Source organism: Doryrhamphus excisus, linkage group LG4 (assembly GCF_037039965.1).
Source record: "Doryrhamphus excisus strain RoL-2023G ecotype Guam linkage group LG4, RoL_Dexc_Guam_v1.1, whole genome shotgun sequence".
Lineage (NCBI taxonomy): Eukaryota > Metazoa > Chordata > Actinopteri > Syngnathiformes > Syngnathidae > Doryrhamphus > Doryrhamphus excisus.
The window spans coordinates 18,042,810-18,062,926 of NC_136360.1; the positions used below are offsets into that span (position 1 = coordinate 18,042,810).

At 37.2% G+C, this 20,117-nt stretch overlaps 1 protein-coding gene across 2 annotated transcripts in view; it reads right to left on the reverse strand.

Moving 5' to 3' along the window:
• The window catches only part of xxylt1 (xyloside xylosyltransferase 1), a 24,695-nt gene continuing 4,578 nt past the window's right edge, over positions 1-20,117 (reverse strand). For both annotated transcript variants that reach the window (XM_078790319.1, XM_058074386.2), the window contains exons 4-6: positions 17,615-17,762; positions 9,622-9,754; positions 1-858 (exon numbers count right to left, since the gene is read on the reverse strand). In XM_078790319.1, coding sequence (XP_078646445.1) covers positions 462-858; positions 9,622-9,754; positions 17,615-17,762 — 678 coding nt within the window. In that variant the 3' untranslated portion in view covers positions 1-461. The remainder of the gene's footprint in view (positions 859-9,621; positions 9,755-17,614; positions 17,763-20,117) is intronic.

The following is a 20,117-nucleotide window of genomic DNA, read 5'->3' on the forward strand; positions in this document are numbered from 1 at the left end:
TTTTTGCTGTTTTTTTAAACCCAAATTTCTCATTAAGGTAAATTTTTTAAATCTGTCAGGGAGCAATCCAGCTGTGATTTTTATAATTTTTGCAGTTTTTTTTTTAACCCAAATTTCTCATTAACGTAATTTTTTTTATTATGTCATGGAGCAATAAAAAACATCCGTGCTCCAGCTGTGATTTTTATAATTTTTGCTGTTTTTGAACCCAAATTTCCCATTAAGGTCAATTTTTTTATTATGTCATGGAGCAATAAAAAACACCCGTGCACCTGTTGGCGTTTTGATGGTACAATAAAGCAGAAAAAAAATGATGAACACGTACCGTAGCAACAATAAAGCAGTACTGCCGGCAGGGAAAAACGTCTCCGTCGAGGCTCGACCGGCAAGAACAGAATGTGTGCTGTGTGGAAAAACATCGTCATTGCCATTCCCGAACCCTGAATGTCTCGTACCTGTCATCAGTCATCAGGAATGGCGCTGTTACAGTTGCCGTGGTAGATATAAACGGGTCCGTCGCATCCATAGTACAACTGAAAGACGTCCCTGTATCCGTGCTCCCTCCACCAGGTGCACAGTTGACGGTTCCAGCCGCACGCCAAAGAGTAAAATAAGTCCGGATGCTCCATGCCGATCATGGTGAAGAAGTCTTGGTCCCCAAGATGGCCCCTGAAGCTGTACCGCTCGGCCAGTTCGGCCACGTTTGTGGGTTCTAGCAGTTGATTGTAGAGTGCAGAGCTCCTCATGGCAGCCAAGTCCAGCAACATGACACCGCTGTTGAAGCCAGGCTGACCCTCGGGCGGCGGTTCGCCCACTCTGGTCGTGGGGTTGTCCTTGCGATACTGCCAGAACGTGTGTCTGCGTGCGACGGGGAGATGACAAACAGTCAACAGGCAGAGCATCCATCAGATATCTTCCAACGGGACACCACTCTACCACAACGGCGAGGACTGAACTACCCCGTTTACACAAACACGCCCATGGGCCACTCATCATTCAGCGACGGCAGGGGTGTCCAAAGTGTGGATGGAGGGCACTTTCTGATATGTGACCCACGCCATTCTCACAATATAAAACAGGGGTCTCAAACACGCGGCCCGCGGGCCAAATGTGGCCCGCAGGACACTAGTTTGAGGCCCCCGCCTTGATATGAAAGTTTAATGTTAGTTTGATATGGATGCTGTATTGTATCATGTACCCAGAAAAAATTATTACGTTTGATTAATGTTCATGTAAAAGGTTAAATAACTGTTAATAGTTATCCTCCCTATCCGTGTGGAAGTGGTAAGTTTTTGGCTATTTAAGTTTAAAGGAAATAACTTCAAGGCTACCGTTTAGGTCGCTAGCTCTCTAGTTTGTGAGTTAGCATGTGTCTCAAGACCCTGCAGTTGCGCAATATGTTGTAAATAAAAAAAGTATAAATGTGACTATAGTCGTGTTTTGTCATGTCTACTGGAGCCTATCCCAGCTGTCTTTGGGCGAGAGGCGGGGTACACCCAGGTGGCCAGCCAATCACAGCACATATATACAAACAACCATTCACACTCACACCTATGGACAATTTGGAGTAGCTAATTAAGCTAGCATGTTTTTGGAATGTGGGAGAAAACCGGAGTACCCGGAGAAAACCCACGCATGCATGGGGAGAACATGCAAACTCCAAACAGACATGGCCGAGAGTGGAATTGAACCCTGGTCTCCTAGCTGTGAGGTCTGCGCGCTAACCACTAGACCGCCATGCCGCTCCAGGAAAATAATATTGTCATTTTAGTAGCACAAAGTTGGAATATTAAAAGGAAAACATTATTTAATTTGCAATATTATGACAAAACAAATAATAAAATTGTAATTTTCTTACAATTAAGCTCCAGAAAAAGTCCACATTATTTTGGAATAAAGTAATAAATATTAGAAGAAAATATACAAAAATAAACATGAAATAGTTGGGGAATTTAAAAAAAACTTAAAAAAAATGCAATTTTGCAAGAATAAAGTCAAATACAAAAAGGGAAAAAAGTCATATTCTAATGAGAAAAAAGTACCAATTTTATTTGATGAAGCTTGTATTGTTATGAGTTAATTATTAAAAATAATTATTAATAATTAAAAAGTATTAAAAATAAAAATATTAAAATTGAGTTTCATGACCGTCTTGCTTTGGCCACGTTCATAAACGCAAGGGGCAACTCTGCTCTCATGTCTTTGTGCTGAACAAGCATCTGAGGGGCCAAAAAAACAGGAAGCAAGCGGGTGTGCAGGAGCACCAGAGGCTCATGCCCAGTCAGCAGCCTCCTGTGCCAACATCCCATCGGTGACGTTGGCACATGACACGCGCTCCTTCAATAACCTTTGCTATGTGGACAGTAGCATTCCAGTGTACAGTACAGCACCGTGGAATCTCTGCTTTCCTTATCCATTCATTCCAAATGTTTGGCATGGCCCAAAACGCTTGGTTTCAGAGGGCGGTGCAAAACCGTCCCTTTGTGATGTCACAGAGGAGCAGACTTCCTTATATGGGCGTGTCTGTATTTGATAATTCCCAACAATCTGAACATGAAATATAAAATATTTATATGAATAAATATTTGAATTAGGGCAGCACGGCGATCAAATGGTTAGCACGCAGACCTCACAGCTAGGAGACCAGGGTTCAATTCCACCCTCTGCCATCTCTGTGTGGAGTTTGCATGCGTGGGTTTTCTCCGGGTACTCCGGTTTCCTCCCACATTCCAAAAACATGCTAGGTTAATTAGCGACACCAAATTGTCCATTGTTATGAATGTGAGTGTGAATGGTTGTTTGTCTATATGTGCCCTGTGATTGGCTGGCCACCAGTCCAGGGTGTACCCCGCCTCTCGCCTGAAGGCAAGTGGGATAGGCTCCAGCACCCCCTGCGACCCTTGTGAGGAAAAGCGGTAGAAAATGAATGAATGAATGTCTTGGCGGGAAGCACAGCTGGAAATACAGCTGGAATAGGTGCAGATTCTGGAAGATCTGCAAAGTTTTCTGTGCCGGTTATTGTGTGTAGCTGCTCTATAGGAGTCCACAAATCAATACAAAGGGTTGAAAAATGAGCATAATAGGGAAAAAAATATATAGTTGTAATGTTAAAAACAAAAAAAAAAACCACGATTAACTTGTATTATTCAGGAAATTAGGTTAAAACGTAATAATTTAAGAAAATATATGATCTGCCATCCTTTCATTTTTCACTCTGTACCCCTCTCTGGAAAAAGTTTGGACACCCCTGGGTTATGGTTAGAAGCACGTCTGACTGACACAAGAAGCGACGCATGATTTGACATACATATTTGACATTATACAAACATAATAAACACGATATTGACCCAGAAACTTACTGCCGCAACAATAGGATCACTTCCTGGTACTCGCTGGTAGTGAATTATCTAACAATGTGATGGCTACCTTATGGAAAAGAAGAAGGTCTGAATACGGACCTCTTCACGTTATTATTTTATTTAGGTCAGCGCTTCAATGGCCGACAAATAGAATGACCCTCTAACTTGCACAAGCACATTGATCCAATTTATAAACAGCCGCGCCTGCCCTCTTGCTGCTGAATGGAGCATGTGACGGAGGATGATGACCCACATCCAGCAGCTGCAGTTCCACCGCGTTCTAGTCCCTGCGGAGCGCTTGGACGCCGCGAGTACGTGCCCGATACAGCATTTTCTCATGTGAGAGCCTAAGGATGTATTCTATCAGGGCTCACCGTGACCATAACATGGGAACAGAACCATAACAACGCATGGGAAACAACGTTGCATAAAACAAACACACATTTTAACCCTGCCTTGTGTTTTATATTTAATATAGAGTCATTTGTCTGACTTAATACTCATAAGAGCAATATAATGCGTTGAAAGTGTTGATGTTTAAATTAGCAGGTGAACTACCAATCCAGACCTAAAAACACACAATAAGACAGCTTACTCTGATTTATTTCCAATCATTTACGAATTATAATATTTGATTTATATAATATACACGACCGCTCAAAAGTTTGGGATCACTTGGAAATGTCCTGTGAGACGTCTTTGTCTTAAACTACACACTCTCAGATATGTGTCTGCATTGTTTTTCTGTCCTTGTTAGACCCAGTTTGTGCTGCTCTCTGAAGGGAGTAGTTAACAGCATGGTAAGAGATTTTAGTTTTAGTTACAATTTTTACATGGCTTTTCTAATCATCTATTAGCCAAACAAATATTGTTTGTGAAATGCATTAGAATGTGTTTTTCTTTGGAAAACAAAGACATTTGCAAGTGATCCCAAACTTTTGAGTGGTAGTGTAGCCCTAAAACACAATATTCTATGTGCCTTAAAAGAGCGATCTAAAATGGCCAATACTGGAGGGGAGGCTGGAATTGAATGACTTAATAACATACCACAAAATAATAGATTTTGCAGTGTTTTTCTGTCCTTGTTAGACCCAGTTTGTGCTGCTCTCTGAAGGGAGTAGTTAACAGCATGGTAAGAGATTTTAGTTTTGTTTACGATTTTTAGATGGCTTTTCCAGCATGATTTATTAATAGATTCTGCATCGTTTTTCTGTCCTTAGACCCAGTTTGTGCTATTGCTAAGGATTTTTGTGTCTTTCATGATTACAGTCACCCCTGGTTCATTTAATTGGTTACAGACCTGCCAGCGATAAATTAATTTCCACGATATAGGATTCCAAGTCAATAAATGGAATATTTTTGGAGTTGCAGCACGGAAAATCTGTTTATGACTTTGTAAATACGAGGGATTTATGTTGCCGATTTTGATACCAATCATCCATGAGTGAAATTGACCGATTCCAACACCAATCATATGGAATAATTCTTGTTTGTTTCTTTGTTTCTTCTTGCACAGTTGTGCATCGTTTTTCTGTCCTTGTTAGACCCAGTTTGTGCTGCTCTCTGAAGGGAGTAGTTAACAGCATGGTAAGAGATTTTAGTTTTAGTTTAGATTTTTAGATGTCTTTTCTAATCATCTATTAGCCTTATAAAATGATGAACTTGGATTAGCAGCCATACCAGGAGATTGATGCAGAGGACTGACAGTTGTTGATAGTAGGCCTCTATGCAAAAATGTACATCCTTCTTTGAAAATCATCTCATTCATTTTCATTGTTTGGGAAATGGATACAAATGTTTATGAAATGCATGAAAATATGTTTTTCTTTGGAAAACAAAGAAATTTGCAAGCGATCCCAAACTTTTGAGCGGTAGTGTATGGTATTTGATTAATGGTTTTTGATTTTAAAACCTATCCTTAGTCATCTATCATCGGCACAGTTGTGCAGTGTTTTTCTGTCCTTGTTAGACCCAGTTTGTCCTGCTCTCTGAAGGGAGTAGTTAACAGCATGGTAAGAGATTTTAGTTTTAGTTTAGATTTTTAGATGGCTTTTCTGGCGGAAATGATGGCGGAAAAACAAGTGAACAGCATCATTCATTATATGGCGTTCTTTAGCTTTCCATGCTCTAGCTTACTCTGTTAAGCATCCAACAGGACAGATCATGTTATCATGTCTTGCCTCGCATCGCCACTGCCAACATAACAGTGGCAGAAAGGATGTGGGGAAAAAAACTCAACAAGTGACAGAGCCCTTCTGTGCTGCAAGCTCTGGCAAATGTGTCGTCCACTTTGTTCCCGACGAGAAGTAGCAAATTCCCAAGGGACGTGTTACACAATCTTAACTGAGTTTGTTTGCTTCTGAAGGAATGGTGTCTTTTTAAAAGCAGGCAGTGAGACATTCATTCAAAATACACCAAAATCATTTGATTGCGTTATCTGTGACACTTATGTAAGTGGATCTCGTCTCTTGGGCTTTTGAAAAATGCAGTTGTTTTGTTTTTTTTTTTTAAACTTTGTTAATATTGAAGCTTTCAGTGGCAGGATGTGCTGTGAATGGTGGGAGGAAGCATTGTCCCGCATCACATTCTGTCCATTAGAACTCCAATGAGGACTTCATCACAGGCCTCTGTGTGGAAAACAGGAAAGGCCTCCAGAGGAGAGGATGCACATCATCGCTTGCCGAGCCAAACTAGCTAACTTGGCTACAGCTACATTTGCTGTATGCTGAGCAGCGAGCTATGGCAATAAATCAAATACTCCAATAGTGAGAAGAAGAGAAAATAACATTTGTGGTGAAATCTGAAAAAAAGTTACTATAATGAGGAACAAAAAGTTGCAATTTTTGGAAAATTAGCTTGACTGAAAAGTTATGTTATACATTTTTTTAACATAATTATAAATAACAACAATATAAAGTTGTAATAATTAGAAAAAAGGTTGGTTGGGGAAAACGTTATAGTGTGAGAATAAAGTCAAAATATAAAAATGAAATCAATATTATGGAAATAAACTCATAATATTAAGAAAAAAAGTAGAAATATAAAAATATATAAAATATATATATATATAATATAAAAACAAAGTATAAATAGTTGGAACATTTAAAAAAAAGTCAAGAGTAAAGTCAAAATATTAAGAGAAAAAAAAGCATTTTTACAAGAATAAACTCCCAATATTATGAAGAACAAAGCTGAAATATTACATAAAAAACATATAAGCCCCCCCCAAATTGTAATATTATGATAAAAGTTGACATTTTTGGAAAATTAGTTCGACTGAAAAGTTAAGTTATCAAAAAAATCTAACATAATAATAAAAAAAAACAACAATACAAAGTTGTAAAAAGGTTGGTTGGGGAAAACGTTATAGTGTGAGAATAAAGTCAAAATATGGAAATTAAATAAATATTATGGAAATAAACTCATAATATTAAGAAAAATAGATTTTTTTTAAATACAAATATTTAAAAAACAAAAGTTGGAAAAAAAATGTCAGGAGTAAAGTCAAAATATTAAGAGAAAATAAACATTTTCTTACAAGAAAAAGAAGTTGCAATTTTACAAGAATAAACTCCCAATATTATGAAAAACAAAGCTGAAATATAACATTAAAAAATTTGTTTTTTTCCCACAAATTGTAATATTATGATAAAAAACAAAGTTAAAATAGTTGGAAAATAAAATAAGTCAGGAATTAAGTCAAAATATTAAGATGGGAAAAATTGCATTTTCTTACAAGAAAAAAAAAGTTGCAATGTTACGAGAATAAACTCCCAAAATAAGAATAATAATATTGTCACTTTAGTGGAACAAAGCTGAAATATTACATTAAAAATATGTTTTTCCTCCCAAATTGTAATATTATGATAAAAGTTGTGATTTTTGGAAAATTAGAAAAGTTCTAATATTACAGGAATAAATTCCGAATATGACAAAGTTTTACGAAGATTAAGAAGAAAGTGGAAATTATTGGTAAAATGTCAACTGCAAAAATACAGAAAAATATCACAAAGAAGATATGTAGGTATTTTTCCAACATATATATAATGTTTTAACATATATACAGTACAGGAGTTGCTTTATAAAATAAAAATAAAAATAAGCATCCTTTAACTATATGGACCTCACTGGATGACATGATTAGGACTCCTATTATCTCTTACACATCCAACTTCACCTTTCACGTGTTTTCTACTGCGGCTACGTCGTTGAAAGCAAATACGAATAAGAGTATCCTTCTCCTTCAGCCACCTTGAGACTACGTTGAGTTAAATAGTCCATTGTTTCTTCAGCACAGATGATCAACCCTCCCCGGAGGAAACAACCAGGCTACGCGTTTGTTCCAGTAAGCAGCTGCAACACAAGCTGACCTCACTTCACACGGTTCTACTACGCTTCCCAGATACCAACACACACACACACACACACACACACACACACGTCCTGTTTTGATGCCCTGTCTGGATGGGGGGAAAAAACAGCCAAGTAACAGTTGAGCTGTGTTTGTCTTATTATATTGGACAGGGAAGGGAAAATATTGGCGGAACAAAGAGCTATAAAGTCAAAATATGGAAATGAAATAAATATTATGGAACTCATAAACTCATAATATAAAAAAAAAGGTAGAAATATTTAAAAACAAAGTTTAAAAAGTCGGAAAAAAATTCAGGAGTAAAGTCAAAATATTAAAAGGAAAAAAAATGCATTTTCTTAAAATGCATTTTTGGAAAATTAGTTCGACTGAAAAGTTATAAAAAAAGTAAGATAATAATCAAGAAAAGAAATAAATATTATGGAAATAAACTCATAATGTTAAAAAAAAGTTAAAATAGTTGGAAAATAAAAAAGTCAGGAGTAAAGTCAAAATATTAAAAGGAAAAAAATGCATTTTCTTACAAGAAAAAAAAGTTGCAATTTTACAAAAATAAACTCCCAATATTATGAAGAATAATATTGTCATTTTAGTGGAACAAAGCTGAAATATTACATTAAATTTTACATTAAATATATTACATTAAATAAAGACATTAGAATGAAGTCAAAATATGGAAATGAAATAAATATTATGGAAATAAACTCATAATATTAAAAAAAGGCAGAAATATTTAAAAACAAAGTTAAAGAGTCGGAACATAAAAAAGTCAGGAGTAAAGTAAATATATTAAGAGGAAAAAAAATGCATTTTCTTACAAGAAAAAAAATTGCAATTTTACAAGAATAAACTTCCAATATTAAGAAGAATAATATTGTCATTTTAGTGGAACAAAGCTGAAATATTACATAAAAAAATATGTTTCCCCCCCCAAATTGTAATATTATGATAAAAGCTGCAATTTTTGGAAAATTAGCTTGACTGAAAAGTTATGTTATCAAAAAAAATTTAACATAATAATAAAAAAAAATTAAAGTTGTAAAAACTTGAAAAAAACGTTGGTTGGTGAAAACGTTATAGTGTGAGTCAATATATGGAAATGAAATAAATATTATGGAAATAAACTCATAATGTTAAAAAAAAAAGTTTAAATAGTTGGAAAAAAAAGTCAGGAGTAAAGTCAAAATATTAAGAGGGAAAAAAAAGCATTTTGTTACAAGAAAAAAAAGTTGCAATGTTACGAGAATAAACTCCCAATATTATGAAGAATAATATTGTCATTTTAGTGGAACAAAGCTGAAATGTTACATTAAATTTTACATTAAATATATTACATTAAATTTATTACATTAAATAAAGATATTAGAATAAAGTCAAAATATAGAAATGAAATAAATATTATGGAAATAAACTCATAATATTAAAAAAAGGTAGAAATATTTAAAAACAAAGTTAAAAAAGTCGGAAAATAAAAAAGGAGTAAAGGCAAAATATTAAGAGGAAAAAAATGCATTTTCTTACAAGAAAAAAAAGTTGCAATTTTATAAGAAGAACTTCACACAGTCCTACTACGCTTCCCAGATACCAACACACACACACACACACACACACACGTCCTGTTTTGATGCCCTGTCTGGATGGGGGGAAAAAACAGCCAAGTAACAGTTGAGCTGTGTTGGTCTTATTATGTTGGACAGGGAAGGGAAAATATTGGCGGAACAAAGAGCTTGGAATTTGGAACGAGTGTGTTACACAAACACACACACACACACACAATCAAATGGTGTCATAATGAGGCAGTAGTAGGAGGAGTTGATTACTGACACCTAGTGACCAGTTTAGATGTTACAGATCATAACAGCCATCTCGGACTGTACTGAATTTGGATACCTGTACACTGGCTGCATCTCTCTGGCGATGCCGATGACGGCACCCGCTGCGAAGCGATGGAATTCCTGGAAGAGGTCCCTGATGTTGGTTCTGTACTTCAGGTCCAGGTCGAGCTGCACGATGCGCGTCAAACCTACGAGAACACGTGACACGTTTGAGCAGCCGTTTCATTCAGGAGATCAGAGCGTATGCTTCGAGATTCCGCATAAAACGGCAAACACGTGTTAGAAGGTCATAAGTACACACAAACAAAATGAAAGGTCAGTCGAGTGACGGTTTGGAAGAAAGCGTGTGTCCGACGGCAGCTTGTTTGCATGCAGGATGTTCAAGTCTTCATCTGGTCATTGTCTCAGCTTCCTTTGTTTTTCAGTTGGCATAGTGATGAAAGAAGAGGGAAACGGCGGGTGATGGTGTCATGGCCAGACCGCCAGACAGTTATTCTACCCGTGATTGGACGCCTTGGAGGGGAGGTGTTCATCAGCCGCGTGTGGAAGTAATAAAAAGGGGAAAAGCTGCTATTCATTCATTCATTCATTTTCTACCGCTTATCCTCACAAGGGGGGTGCTGGAGCCTATCTCAGCTGTCTTCAGGCGAGAGGCGGGGTACACCCTGGACTGGACCCTGGAGGATGACACATCCATGTTGCCCTACTTCATAATCCACAGGGAGAATTAGCTTGCATCGTCCGGTTGGAGCTCTTCCGAAGACAACCAATCTTGGTTGCAGTTGCGTCATTAGGGCTATTTTTTTTTATTTGATATTTTTATTCTTTTTTTTTTTAAATCTCTGACCAATTCCATACAATAGGGCAAAAGCAGGCTAATAAAAGTCTACTACTTGGTTGCAGTGGCGTCATTAGGCCTATTTTAGGGGGTCTTCAGCCCCCCTAAATAATTTGATATTTTTTATTGATTTTTTTTTTTTTTTATTTTTTTTTTACAAAAAAAATCCCTGAAAAATTTCATACAGCAGGGCAAAAGCAGGCTAATACTAGCCTACTACTTGGTTGCAGTGGCGTCATTAGGCCTATTTTAGAGGGTCTTCAGCCCCCCTAAAATGTTCTTAAGCCCCCTACATAAATAGATATTTTTATTAATTTAAAAAAAATGTTATTGATATATATTTTTTTTTCTACAAAAAAATCTCTGACAAATTTCATACAATAGGGCATAAGCAGGCTAACACTAACCTACTACTTGGTTGCAGTGGCGTCATTAGGCCACTGCAACCCCTAAAAGTCAAAAGTCCCCCTAAATAATTTGATATTTTTATTGTTTTTTTTTTTTTAATAGATTTTTTAAAAAAATTATTGATTTTTTTTTACAAAAAAAAAATCTAAAACGGGGAGAACATGCAAACTCCACACAGAGATGGCCGAGGGTGGAATTGAACTCGGGTCTCCGAGCTGTGAGGTCTGTGCGCTAACCACCCAACCTCCGTGCAGCCCATCAGGTTAATGGTGGAATATAACTAGCGCATAGACGCCTGTTGGTAAACGCTGTCCACTGGTCTGAGCCCCCAGCTTGCTTTCCCCGGAAACGCCACACAGAGATAGCCGAGGGGGGAATTGAACTCGGGTCTCCTAGCTGTGAGGTCTGCACGCTTACCACTCGACCGACGTACAGGGGAAAGGCTGATATTTCAATACAAAAGCTCACTCAGTTTATCGTTCCTTTACGTCAGGGGTGTTCAAAGTGCGGCGCGAGGGTCATGTGCGGACTGAAGATGTTTATTTGTTGGCCCTCGGTACATTGTGAATACCCGATTTTCATTAAAACCCGGTACAAAACCTGCATACAATCAAAAACTTGAACATGTGTGCCACAAAGAAGAACACCAAGTGGAAGCCAGGCTGTCCAAACAAGCAACTGCTCATCACGATGCCTTCATGGGCTATTGCATCATAGCTTAGCTGCTGCCAGTGAAACAGGAAGAGGTGTGCCAAATGCTTCCAACACTGATGAGGTTGGCTTGATGTTGGATCCGTGACTCGCATTACCGAACTGGAGCAAGGCAGGGTGAGGTCGGGGTGAAAGTCGGAAAGTGAAAGTTGTTTTTTTTTCCCCCAAATTGTAATATTATGATAAATTGCAATTTTTTGAAAATTTGTTCGACTGAAAAGTTATGTTATCAAAATAAGTAAAAACAATTTAAAGTTGTAATAATTAGAAAAAAAGGTTGGTTGGGGAAACTGTAAGTGTGAGAATAAAGTCAAAATATAAAAATGAAATAAATATTATGGAAATAAACTCATAATATTAAGAAAAACAGAAATATTTAAAAACAAAGTTGGAAAATAAAAAAAATCAGGAGTAAAGTCAAAATATTAAGAGGAAAAAAAGCATTTTCTTACAAAAAAAAAGTTGCAATTATTAAGAATAAACTCCCAATATTAACAAGAATAATTTTGTCATTTTAGTGGAACAAAGCTGAAATATTACATTATATTCTGAGAAGACTTGGAATTTTTGGAATATTACAGGAATAAATTCCTTATATGACGAAGTTTTACGAACATTATTTAAGAAAAAATTAAAATTTATTATTATTATTGTTAAGATTTATTCATAGAATTCATTCATTCATACACTGTAAAAAAAAAAAATCCAAGTTGACTCAACTTAAAAAAATTTGTAACCTCGCTGCCTTAAATTTTTTTATTAAATCTAGCAAATTATTTCAGGTAATTTTCAACTCACAACTATTAAAAGATGAAGTTCACGTGACTTATTGCTTTGTTTCCGGAACTTTCTTTATTAGGTCAAACAAACAAATATTTTTGTTGTATATTTTTATTTTGTTGTATAATCTCAACTCACTTTTGATTTAGTCTAACTAATTAGCTCAAGTAAATTCAACTCACAATTAAATAGAATTAATTGAAATAATTTGTTAACCTGCTTTGAAAATGAGTTGAGATTACTTGATTTACATTGTTGATACGACATATTGTACATATAGGTACAATATGTGCAATACTACATTTTGTTAACTGAAATTCCACATTTTGGTTACTGCAATTCTACATCTTGTTACTGTATAGGTTATTGTTTTGATGTACATATATGTACACTTATTTTCAACAGCACCTGCCACTTTTATATTTATATTGTTATTCCTTGTTTCATTTTTTTCATCCTTTTCCTTAATCTTATTCTTACTTTCTATAAAATGCACCATGGAGTTGCACTCAAATTTCGTTGTATGAAATACAATGACAATAAAGGCGATTCTGAATCTGAGAATCGTAATGTGAAACACAAACACATACAACGCTTCCTTGTTGACGACTGAAACTTACCTTAAAACTTGTGTTTTAAAACAGTAAAACTCATGTTTTACTGCAGATTAGGGTTAAGACTTTTTTTTTCTCGAAAAAAAAGTAGGAATAAATATTTTATTTTTCTGATGAGTGTCATGTTTCATTTGGTTTTTATTTTATTTTATTTCATTATCATGTCTGTAAAGCCCAAGGACACCATATTCAGTGTGCCTTGAAATAAGAGTTAAAATCATCCAAAATGAAGACAGGGACAGCTTTTGAAAAACGTTCATATTTTGACTTTATTCTTATGAAATTATTGCTGATTTTGTCATTTGTACTGTTTTTTTTTCTTTACAGTTTTCAGTGTTCATGCAGGGCCGCATTTTGGACACCCCGGTTACTAAGCCAAACGGAATTAAGACATCTTAACTTTTGGTTCCATTTTTACTGGTTGTTTATTGGTCAGACAATGCCATCGCTGCTGGTTCTGGTGAGAGGAGCTATTATGGTGAAACGACACCTACGTACGCCGGCAGCAGGAGCAACAACCAGAAAAAACAAAAAAAAAGGTACACCGTTATCAAACAGGAAAAATGTAGGTCAATCTCATTAGAGCTGTAATATCTCGCCTGATGGGAGCACTTAAAAGCCTATTTACTGCAGCGATGTGGGGGTGGGGGTGGGGTCATTGTTTTCTGTTTTTACCAACACTGAACAGACACAATTTTTCTCAAACAAAACAATTTTATCCGTGTGATGCTTGAACATGTGATGCTAAGTATGCAAGAGGTTACAAAGATTGTTTATTTTCTCAACATTCATTTTCACGTATCGTCTCTCTTCATCTTATATATCGCTGGACACAAATTCAGATGTTTATTGAACCCGAGCGTTCATGTTATTATGTTTGTAACTTGCTGCTTGCTCCATTGTTTTATACTCGGGAGCAGCTGTTAGCTTTGAGCATCCCTTCGCTACTCTGAGCCATTGGAGATCCCTGCGGCGATAGGGAGGAGGAGAGGCTGCATAGCGGGAGTGAACAGCGGAAAAAAACAACCATGGTTACCGTCTGCCGTCAGCAGCCCAACCTCATCCAATTGTGTCATTTCAAGCCACGGTGAATGTCCAACAGATGCTGCTGTGTGGAGGTAGTCCCATCAGAGCAAATTAAGCTAAGATGGAAAATCAAGTTGGTTACAAGTCCTTGCGTGTTGATGCCTCAAGAGGGAGATGAGTGGAACAATGAAAACGGTTTCCTTCCGAGCCAATTATTATTATTATTATTATTATTATTACTATTATTATGACTCACCTTGCTGTTATGCAAATCAGTGATAGAAATCGCTGGTTGCCTGGCATCTTTTCCCAGGTTGATTTTCAAGCACACAATTTAGTTTGCGTTTTCACCCGGAAACTAGAGCTGCAACAATTAATCGATGATTAATTCACTATCCAGTGAATCGACAACTATTTTGGTATTCGATTAATCGTTTTTAGATTTTAAAGTGCAGTTTCCCTTCATAGTGTGATTCAAACTGAAATAATAATTCGAAAATTTCTGGATCAGTCTCAGATATTTTTTTCTGTATTTTTTTTTCCAAATGCTTCCAAATTATTTTTAGTTACAATGTTAAAAAGCGGTAGAAAATGAATGAATGAATGAATGAATGAATGAATGTTGTATTCTCATGGTAAATGATGCCAGGCGATGAGGTTTGCGCAGTTGGAAGAGAGCACTGAAAGAAGAAAAAAACGCTCGATTCCAAAAGGCATGGTAAAACTGTTCCTTTGTGATGTCACAGAGGGCTTCCTTATATATAAACTCCGCCCTCCCCCAAGCGCTGATCCGCTGTTTACTTGCTAGCAATGTCTCGAAAGTGAAAGCCACATTTCACTCAAAAATGAAAATGTTGAAATTTATCAAGAAAAAAAGTTGCACTTACAAGAATAAATTTGTAAAATAAATACAAAAAAAGTAATTTTAGTCGCACAGGATTTAAATATTACAGGAAAAAAAGTTTTTTTTTTAAAGTTGTAATATGAGAAACAAAACAAAATAAAGTTGTCGTTTTTGGAAAATGAGGTTGGAGAAAAGGGTCTAATATGGGGATAAAGTCATAATATTACAATAGGAAAATTAAGATTATTTAAGAAGAAAGTTCCAATATTAGGAAAATATAAATAAAAACAGCAAAAATGGGTTTAAAAAAATGGGCTGCACGGCGGTCTAGACCAGGAAGGGAAAAGGGAAGGGAAAGAGTGGTCGAAAATTAATGAATGAATAATGGGAAACAATGCTGAATAATGCTGGTTAGCATCCGTTTTGGTTACAGTCTGACGCTAACCAAGGTTCGACTGTATTTTTTTGGAACATTTGGAACAATGTTCTATTTCCAAGACGCTATGAATGAATGACGCTAGAAAATGAATGAATGAATGAATACTAAAAGTTTTTTCAACTACATCACAAAATATCGACAAAATACCAAGATGATGTGGCCCTCGCTGCAAAACATCTGGACACCGCCGGTCTGGGGCTAACCGATTCCTCGATGAATGGACTGCAAAACTAATCGTTAGTTGCAGCCCTATTGGGAACAAAGTCTTATTGACGCATGGTGACGCACTTGTTCGCCATTTGTTCCCGTGAAAACGAACAAACAAAAAGGTGCGGGTGCTATCCTTGTCCGTGTGCGCACGTCACTTTGCTTTTGTGCATCGGACTTATCAGGCCGCATGCTTCATGTCTGGTGCCGGGACACTCGGAGGAGAAAGGATTAGAAGAGAATTGACCACATGCGGCTGATGGATGCCATTGTGCTTTCTGAGCAGCATGCGTGCAACAAGACATTAGTCAAAGAATGTTTTTATTTTGATTCAGCGTCGAGTTGACAAGGATGTACCCGTCTCCGTCCAATCACTTCTGGTGAATGACAACAATCCATCACCGAGACGGACAAAGGGTACAAACACAATGCTTCCTCCCGAAGCATTGTGCCTCAGGGGGCGGCCACGTGCCGTTTAGCGACCTGCTCGTGCTGCCTCTTCCTGCTGTGCACGGCAATTGCTGCACGGAGGAGCGCACCTGACGGCATTGGGATTTCAAAATAAGGCCGCATTTTCCAGCACCCTGCCGTGCCTCCTTCCATCAACCCGACAATGCTCCAGTGCGCTTACATTTGAAAACAAGCGTACGTAAACACTCCATCGCCACAAGTTAACTACTTACAATAGAAAAACACTCCTACTGGGGCTGTCCCAGTAGGAGATTAATAATCAAATGTTGGTCCGACATCGGGGCTGCACGGTGGACGAGTGGTTAGCACGCAAACCTCACAGCTAGGAGACCAGAGTTCAATCCCATGTTCTCTCCGGTTTCCTCCCACATTCCAAAAACATGCTAGGTTAATTGGCGACTCCAAATTGTCCATAGGTATGAATGTGAGTGTGAATGGTTGTTTGTCTATATGTGCCCTGTGATTGGCTGGCCACCAGTCCAGGGTGTACCCCGCCTCTCCCCCGAAGACAGCTGGGGACCGCCGCCATCCTCGTGGGGATAAGCGGTAGAAAAATGAATGAATGAATGTTTAGTCGTTATTGTGTATGTGTATGGATAGCCATCCATCCCTGTCTAGCTAGCTATCCATCATTGCAAGTTAACTTGATTGCAATTGTTGCTGCTCAGGGCAGCCCAACCACTGTATTTTCCCCTTTATTGGCCTTCATTCATTCAAAAAACGTGCTAGGTTAATTAGCGACTCCAAATTGTCCATAGGTATGAATGTGAGTGTGAATGGTTGTTTGTCTATATGTGCCCTGTGATTGGCTGGCCACCAGTCCAGGGTGTACCCCGCCTCTCGCCCGAAGACAGCTGGGATAGGCTCCAGCACCCCCAGTGACGCTTGTGAGGATAAACGGTAGAAAATGAATGAATGAATGGTCCAATATCACCAAAACAACAGATTATATCAGCCTGCATCTAAAGCAGGGGTGTCCAAACTATTTCCACTGTGGGCCACATTGAGAAATGATCATATTTTATAAATAAAAACATAACCAATGCATCTCAGATGTGGACTATATTGGGTTATAGGAGTTTAAAGGTGACTATAGGTGACTATTTAATGTGTAAAGGGCTCTAATTGTGTTAAAAATCAAATTTAGAAGGTCGTAAACAGGTTTTCTATGCGCTAACTTATGGTTGGGTCTGGAACTGATAAACCGTGATAGACGAGGGATTACTGTCGATCAGATTGATCGAGTACATAAAGTTTTTTTATGGGCAGGGATGACTTTTCGGTCAGCTGGTATTGAGAGAGGGACGGATGCAGAACTGGGATTTTGTACTACCTGTCCCTCGCCCCACGTTACCATCATCACTTGAAGGAAACTTGAGGATTGTTTTTTCATATTATCTACATACTGTATTGTATATAACTCTGGGAAAAACTGTTGATTTCTGTTAATACTTGAGCTGTTTATATTGTTTATTTTTCTATATTGTGTATTTTGTACTGCTTAACTGACTACTCTTGCTGCTGTGCAATACAAATTTCCCCACTGAGGGACGAATAAAGGCATATCTTAATCTTAATCTTTGAATGAGTTAAAATACGGAAGATTTAAAAAGGAAATACTGAAACAAGAGGAAAGAACGGCAAAATACAATTTCTTCACCGGTCATCCTAATGAGCGGTATTGATGATTGATGCCAGGAAGGGACTTACTTTCAGGCATGATGCGGTGCATGGCGACAGACAGGAAGAAGATGCTGTCGCTGTAATAAGCTCCAGAGCCGGCGCTGAAGTGTTTCTGCATGGCCTCCACAATGGGGAAGAGGCTGCGTGTGAGGGCCCCCACATCGTGGAAAACAACCTGCGTGGATAATAACACATGTCACTTTTTTCACTCATCGGGAGAAACAATGGAAGCCGGGACTGGATGGATGGTCACTGAAACCTTGCCAACAACCAGTGTGATGACATGTTTACGCCAGCAGAGGGAGCACGGTTCCGTCTGTGCATTGGTTTCAGCACCTTGGACCAAAATGGCGTGCAGTCACAGATGGTGTAGTTTACTGAGCTTTAATATACACACATACAAAAAATTCTGCAGACGTTTCATAGACTGAAGGATACACAACGTTACAGAGTGAAAGATTAGAATTATATCCGAACTTATATACTATATGAATTACATCAGGGGTGTCCAAACTTTTTCCACTGAGGGTCGCTTATGGAAAGATCAAAAAATGCGGGGGACATTTTTGTTTTATAAAAGGCTAACAAAAGGCATTTGATATGTATTTAAAGAGCAAACTTTGTGTTAGCTTTATGTAACAGTATACACTACCGCTCAAAAGTTTGGGATCACTTGCAAATTTTTTTGTTTTCCAAAGAAAAACACATTTTCATGCATTTCATAAACATTTTTATCCTAGCCTAATCCAAGTTCATCATTTTATAAGGCTAATGGATTATTTTATTATTATTATTGTTTATAAGGCTAATAGAGCAGCACAAACTGGGTCTAACAAGGACAGAAAAACGATGCACAACCGTGCAAAAAGACAAATATCTGAGAGTGTGTAGTTTAAGACAAAGACGCCTCACAGGCTAATAATTATTAGAAATGTAATTAATTAATTATTAGAAAAGCCATCTAAAAATCTAAAGTAAAACTAAAATCTCTTACCATGCTGTTAACTACTCCCTTCAGAGAGCAGCACAAACTGGGTCTAACAAGGACAGAAAAACGCTGCACAACTGTGCTGATGATGGATGACTAAGGGTAGATTTTAAAATAAAAAAACATTAATCAGATACCATACACTACTGCTCAAATGTTTGGGATCACTTGCAAATTTCTTTGTTTACCAAAGAAAAATATTTTCATTTATTTCACAAACATTTTTATCCGTTTCCCAAACAATGAAAAGGAATGATATGATTTTCAAAGAAGGATGTCCATTTTTGCATAGAGGCCTACTATCAACAACTGTCAGTCCTCTGCATCAATCTCCTGGTATGGCTGCTAATCCAAGTTCATCATTTTATAAGGCTAATAGATGATTAGAAAAGCCATCTAAAAATCATAACTAAAACTAAAATCTCTTACCATGCTGTTAACTACTCCCTTCAGAGAGCAGCACAAACTGGGTCTAACAAGGACAGAAAAACACTGCACAACTGTGCAAGAAGAAATAAAGAAACAAACAGAATCAGTCAATTTCCCTCATGGATGATTGGGATCAAAATCGGCAACATAAATCCCTCGTATTTACAAAGTCATAAACAGATTTTCCGTGCTCCAACTACAAAAATATTCAATTTATTGACTTGGAATCCTATATCGTGGAAATTAATTTATCGCTGGCAGGTCTGTAACCAATTAATTAAACCAGGGGTGACTGTAATCATGAAAGACAAAAAAAATTTTAACAATAGCACACATTGGGTCTAACAAGGACAGAAAAACGATGCAGACAAATATCTGAGAGTGTGTAGTTGAAGACAAAGACGCCTCACAGGTCGTCACCTGGCAGCTGCACTAAATAGTAGCCGTCAAACACCAGTGTCAGTATCAACAGTGAAGCGGCCACTTCAGGATGCTGGACTTCATAGCAGGACTGCCAAGAAAAAGCCCCAAAAATTTCCAAGTGATCCCAAACTTTTGAGCGGTAGATACATATTACATATAATATGTAATATGTACATATTATACAGCTTCTGCTAGATTTTATTAACAGAATTATGACTTTGTCCACATGATATTTAATATAATTTATTATTATGTTCCACAACCTAACTTTTCAAACGTTACAACTTTGTTACTGGTTTTGTTGGTTCCTCATAATAAAATATTTAAAAAATATTTAAAGTTCATGCTCTCACAAATAACATAACATTGTAACATAACATCTTATGAACTACTACAATAGCTGGTGTCCAATTGGCATTCATTAGTTTGATATGAAAGGGGTGCCATGATGCCATGTGGTGGTTTACTGCTTTCAAGAGTGATCAAGTTTAGAACACAGCACAGGCCGCCATGCCAACGTTAGCCAACACTGCCCCCTTGTGTTTGATAAATAGTATTAACTATAAATCTGTTTGCTTGTTTTTTTTTAAACAAAAGTTATAATATAAATAACAAAACAAAAAGTTGTCATGTAATACTGCATGCTTTTTGACCTTATACCACACAGCTTTCATTTGTCAGGATGTGGCC